The following is a 6,089-nucleotide window of genomic DNA, read 5'->3' on the forward strand; positions in this document are numbered from 1 at the left end:
CTGCGTTGGCGGTTCCCGAGCCGAGCCCGGCGGGGAGGTGGGGGCCCGGGAGGGGCCCGATTCCAGAGGAGAGACCGAGGCCATCGAGAACCGCCCGAGACGGGAGGGAGAGCAGAGCTAAAGGGCGGCTCTTCAGCGTGGATTCCTGGGGGCAGTGGGCTGCCCTCCTCTCTTGCCTCATCACCTGTCAGGTGGGGGCCTGGCATCTGTTTCTCAGACGGCGGCTCCCTCCAGCGCGGGCGTGGAGGGAGGCTGTGTGCCCGACCGGCCCTCACCCACCGCCCGGAAAGCAGCTCCCCCTGCGAGTGGTGTGGTGCCCGAGCGGGGCCCTGAGCCCTGGGCCCTCAGAGCGGAACTGACACCCAAACTCTCCTCCGCCCGCCGCTTGTCTCTGCTCCTGCGGCTGGGAGTGGGGCGAGAGGGCCACCCAGCAGGCTCCGTTCCTGGCGCTGCTACTTAAAAGCCCGGGCAAACCCTGCGTCCCGTGTGCAAGCCGCCCACGTGGAGTGTCCCACCGCCTCCCGCGCGGGGCAGCGTGGGATGGAGGGTTCGGGTGGCCGTGGCCGTCGGGGCCCCTCTCGTGGGGCAGAAATGCTTCCTCGTGGAGGAGGTCGGGAGTGGGGAAGCCGAGCAGAAAACGTCCTGTTGCTCCGAGCTCAGTGATGTGGGGAGGGTCGTGGGTCCGTGAACCATCAGAGGGCCCCAGCCCCTCTCTTTGCAGCCGGACCCCTGGTCTTTAGGCTCGGAAGAGAGAGCCAGGCCTGGAGGCTTCGAGCTCCCAGTGCCCTGATCTCTCCTGCCTCCCGGGTCGCGGGCTGCAGGCTCAGCGTGTCCCCAGGTCTCTGGAGAGCTGCGTCCGGACAGGGTGGCCTGAGCCAGCCCTACTCCGCTCAGCCCCAGCCAGACAGCGCCCAGGATGGCTTCAGAGAGCCCGCCCTGAACCCAGAGCTGAGACTCTCCCGCGACACCCCATACTCTGCTGATGGCGTTACCTCCTGCTGGGACAGGGGGGTCTGTTTTATGCCCATTTTACAGGTGGCATAATAGTGCCTCAAGGTGGGTCAGGACTGTTCAAGGTCAGTCAGTGAGGAGGGCGGAGCCAGGACCCAGACCAGGTGGGCCTGCTGCCCGCACACCACATCACCTGCTCAGCCAATCTGCGTCCCAGGCCCCTGTTCCCACGAGCCACCCGTCCCCAGTGCCTTCTTTCTTTCCCGAGTCCGTCCCCCGTGCCTGTGCCGAGAGCCGCCTTGGGCCTTCCTCCCACAATCGCGCCTGCGCGGCCCCTCCCTGGCCCGGGACACAGCTTCCCTGGGTCCTCTGTTGCCGCCGTGTCTACGGATAAAACATGAGGTGACACTGCAGCAGGTGGCAGTGGGCCTCGCCGATCGTCCTCCGAGTGCCCTTGGCTGTTGGGATGTGGAAGGTCATTTCCCAGAGTCCTAGAGAGTCTGTGGGTCCACGGAGTCTGGGGGACCAGCAGTTCCTCCTCCTAGACAGGCGAGGAAACCGAGGCACGAAGAAAGGCTAGGGGGCCAGCTGGTGGGTGGTAGGGAGTGGGGTCAGCCCTGGGTGAAAGCACTCTTTCTTCCCCCCACCCGCCCTGGCCTGTCAGACCCGGCCCCTCCGAGCTGGGCTGCAGGGACGTGACCAGCAGCTGGCGGCCGCTGTGCACTCTTCCTCCGGCCCCGCCCTGATGTCTTCCCCGGGCGTCCGGGCTTGGCTCATCGCGGTCATTAGGTTTTCCATTGTTGCCTCGGCATTGTCTGCCTGATTGTTTACCAGCCTTCTGGGCGCTCAGATAAGAAACGCCTCCCTTCCTTCGCCTTCTTTGGCGATCTCCATCGGGGGGCCTGGAAAAACACGGTCAGTGCCTGCGCAGCCCCGTCACGTGGCCGGCTGAAGCGAGCCGAGGCCGTGGCTCTGGGACGGGATAGGAATGGCCAGGTCGGGAGGGAAGACTTCCTCTCCTTAAACAGACCTTAACTCGGAAGCTTGATGACAGTGGTGTCTCGGCGAAGAGAGGAAAGGGAGACTGGTTTAACCTTGGTTTAACCTTGGCTCCGGCCAGTGGGACGGGAGTGAGGGCCCCTCGCCCTCCTGCAGGACCCCAGCTCCCTTCTCCCAGCAGAGCCTGTGGTTTTCACTCTGGGTTTGGCCGTGAGGGTCCGCTGTCTCAGGAAACCCTTCGCAGTTCAGATGCTCATCGCCCCATCGGGGCTCGTGTGTTTGGGGCCACTTGGTCTTTTTTTAGCTCGATAGCCTGTTTTTACTAAAGTTCACCCAGGGATGTTTTCCTAGAGAAAGGCTTATTGCTGGGGACTGGGGGGGGAGGGATATTTAAAAAGTAGTCATATTACCCGGCTGGTGTGACTCAGTGGTCGAGCGTCGACCTGTGGACCAGGATTTGTTTGATTTCCAGTCACGGCACATGCCCGGACTGTGGGCTCCATCCCCAGTGTGGGGTGTGAGGAGGCAGCTGATCAATGATTCTCTCCCATCATTGATGTTTCTATCTCCCTCTCCCTTCCTCTCTGAAATCAATAAAATTATATGTATTTTTAAAAAGTAGTTGTATCGGTGAGGGTTTAAATGCCAATTTCACCACTTACTTCTTTGCGGCTCGGTTCTACAAATGACCATAATGCTTGTTGGGAAAGAAGGTGCGTGATGAATGTTAGTTCTCCTTTCTGCCCAAGGAGCCTCTCCTACACATGCACACTCACGCACACACATGCACATACACATGCACACTCACGCACACACATGCACACTCATATGCGCACACTCACACATGCATGCACACACAGATGCACATGCACATTGCACGCACGCATGCACATACATGCGCACGCACATGCATGCACACTCACATGCATACACATGCACACGCACACATGCACGCACACTCACACGTGCATGCATACACAGATGCACATGCACATTGCACCCATGCACGCATGCACATACATGCACACACACATACGCGTTTGAGCGCCCGGCCTGAAAAGGAGCAGCACTGAAGGGGAGAGACCCACAGGCCTGCTCACCGCATGTGCACACACACATGCACACTCGCACATGCATGCACACACAGCTGCACATGCACACTTGCACGCATGCACATACATGCACACATGCACATGCACACATGCACATGCACGCACACACATACGCGTGTGAGCGCCCGGCCTGAAAAGGAGCAGCACCGAAGGGGAGAGACCCACAGGCCTGCTCACCGCATGTGCCGGGGGAGCTCCCTTTAAAATCGCTCTTCTAACCACTCGCGGGCAGAGGTGCTCTGTTGTTACTGCGTCTACGAGTGACGTGAGCGGACAGTGGCGTGGGTGACGTGGCCCTCCCTCATCTCCTCTGAGTGGCCGCGGCTGTTGGGCTGTAGGACGTCATTTAGAGCCCCCGAGTGTCCATCAGGCCGAGGAGCTGGGGGACCAGCTGTCCCCCCTCACGAACGCTGTTGGGCTGGACGTCATTTAGAGCCCCCGAGTGTCCATCAGGCCGAGGAGCTGGGGGACCAGCTGTCCCCCCTCACGAACGTGATGAGGAGACTGAGGCCTGAGAGGGTGGGAAGGGGCAGCGTGAGTTCAGCTGTTCCCTGATGGGGGGGGCACGGTATGGGGGTCCGCCCTGGATTGAGACCACCCTTCCCCCTCCTCACACCCGAAACCTCCTCCGTGGGGGTCCCCTTGCTTCTGGGCGTTGGCTCAGCCTTGGCGAACTCGGAGCGGAGCTTGTTTGCTTTGGATGGTTAAGCAGTTTTATTTCTTATAAAAGGAAATGGAGGAGGATGGGAGAGAGGGAGACACAGAGAGAGAAGCCAGGAGGCCAAAGCCCCTCTGGCAGGTGAGGCCCCCAAGGCGCCCGTGCTGTGGGCGTGGCCCTCTCGCAGGCCGCGGTGCTCACCCTGCTTGGAGCTCACCCTAACCAGGAGGCCGTTCTCGTGCTAATGCCCAGCTTCTCGTTGGCTTGTTTCCAGAGCAAATCATGGAGGAAGATAAAGAACATGGTGCACTGGTCTCCCTTCGTCATGTCCTTCAAGAAGAAGTACCCCTGGATCCAGCTGGCGGGACACGCAGGTAGCAGCTCCCCGGGTTTTCCCTGGGGGTCGCCCAGCTCGTGGGGGGAGGGGCTTGGGAGTTTGGGGGTGAAAGTGACCAATCAGGTTCTCTGAGACTCGCAGCGGCAGCGGCAGCCATGCTCTCGAGATGTGGCCCTAACGCTGCTAGCAGATGCCCAGGGACAGCTGCCATCCCCTCCCCAAACACGCACCCCCCCCCAGTCTCTGTCTCTTAACTCGATAAGACAGATGACGTTGTAGGCCCCCATTTGTCATCTGGGACAAGGAGGCAACATCTACGCCTTCATTGAGCATCTGCTGTACCCCATCGCCCGGGGTCGCAACATCAATGAAAATGCAGTATCTGCTGGAAGGAGGCCGTAGGTGGGAGATGGGTGGCATGCTGGGTGCGGGTGCCAGGGCACCAGGCAGCCACGTGGCTCTAGTTTGCTTCTCAGTGACAGGGAGGAGGGGCACCTGGAGCCGAGCCCGGAGCTGCCCGGGCCACGGGGCCCTTTGGTGGCGTCCTCCAGGGCATTCGGTGGCTGTCCATGGCCTGGCCTTCATCAGCAGCCAGCACGGGGCCTGGCGTTTCTCTTATACCCCAAGCACATGGGCGCAGCCCAGGCTCGGGAATGGATGCACTCCCTAGACGCCCCCTGAGAGCGTGCTCAGCAGGGGCATGGCCAGGGGGGCGAGCGTGGACCCGGCTCTCAGCCAGGCTGCTGTCCTGGCACCTAACCAGTCCTAGCGGGGTTTCTCCTGAGACCAGAGACGCCTTCGTTGCCCGAGAAGCAGGAGTGATGATGGGGGTGGAAGGGGGATGGCAGTGGAAATGCAGAGAGAGAGTAAGTCTTGGCACAGACCTGCCCCTGGCCCTGCCGCCCTCCAGCAGTGAGCACTGGTCCCTCCATCGTCAGATGGAGTTGCCGTCAGTGTGGGGGGTCTGGGATGTGCACCCACTCCTCTCAACGTGCTCGGTCCACAATGGAGACCTTCAGCCTGCGCTTAGCAAGCCCGAGGGGACAGGCCCGGGGCGTGGGGCCAGTGGGGAGCCCTGCGCTGAGGCCCTCGCTCTGCAGGGAGTTTCAAGGCGGCTGCCAACGGCCGGATCCTGAAGAAGCACTGTGAGTCGGAGCAGCGCTGCCTGGACCGGCTGATGGCCGACGTGCTGAGGCCCTACGTGCCGGCCTATCACGGGGACGTGGTGAAGGACGGGGAGCGCTACAACCAGATGGACGACCTGCTGGCCGACTTCGACTCGCCTTGCGTGATGGACTGCAAGATGGGCGTCAGGTGAGCCAGGCTCCTCCGCGCTCGCGCCTCCAACCGCGCCAGGCCCGTGGCAGATACCAGACGGCATCCGGGCGCCCCCGAGGCCTCGTGGGTGCATGGGCGGGCCCGGGGGTCTTGTTGGACCCCATCCCCACCCCAGCCATGTCCCATTACATGCAGAGGAGACCGGGACCCTGGCTTTGACCCCGATGGCTCCCCCACTCGGGTGAGCTAGGGTGGGGCGGGAGCACTAGCTGGTGGGGCCGGGGTTGGTGCTCAGTGTCCCCAGGGAGGGGCAGAGGCAACTGCCCGTCCGGTCCGGGGGCTGCGGGGGTAGCACGGGGTGGCTTCCTGTTACGTGAGCTTCGAGGGGAGGCTCTTCCCATCTCCCAGGTGCTCCAGGCCCTGGGCCCAGCACATTGGCTAAAAGGGTCACCCGGGCCCGTGCGCAGCATTGGGCCACCCCCTCCTCCCCAGGACGCAGGCTCCCCTGATGTCTGCCCAGGACATAAGCAGGAGAGGAGCTGGGAGGGGGGAGGGGAGGAGACTGGGCCGGAGCCTGGGTGCGAGGCGAGTGGAACCGGAGGCGCTGAGACCCCCGCCCTCAGCCCTGGGCCCTGTTGGCTGCAGAGTTTTCTCGTCCCCTCCCGAACTTGGACCCTCAATCCCGGGATCGCCATGCGACTCCCTCTCCTGCTGGGCCCAGGGTGGGGGCTCGGCGTGGCTGTCGGTCTCATGG

The 6,089-nt window shown here is 62.5% G+C and overlaps 1 protein-coding gene across 1 annotated transcript in view; it reads left to right on the forward strand.

The window, feature by feature from the left end:
* The window catches only part of ITPKB (inositol-trisphosphate 3-kinase B), a gene marked incomplete at its 5' end in the record, with an annotated part of 97,625 nt that overhangs the window by 77,241 nt on the left and 14,295 nt on the right, over nt 1–6,089 (forward strand). The window contains 2 exons of the mRNA XM_005880154.1: nt 3,995–4,094; nt 5,158–5,371. Coding sequence (XP_005880216.1) covers nt 3,995–4,094; nt 5,158–5,371 — 314 coding nt within the window. The remainder of the gene's footprint in view (nt 1–3,994; nt 4,095–5,157; nt 5,372–6,089) is intronic.

This window comes from Myotis brandtii, unplaced genomic scaffold (genome assembly GCF_000412655.1).
Source record: "Myotis brandtii unplaced genomic scaffold, ASM41265v1 scaffold627, whole genome shotgun sequence".
NCBI lineage: Eukaryota > Metazoa > Chordata > Mammalia > Chiroptera > Vespertilionidae > Myotis > Myotis brandtii.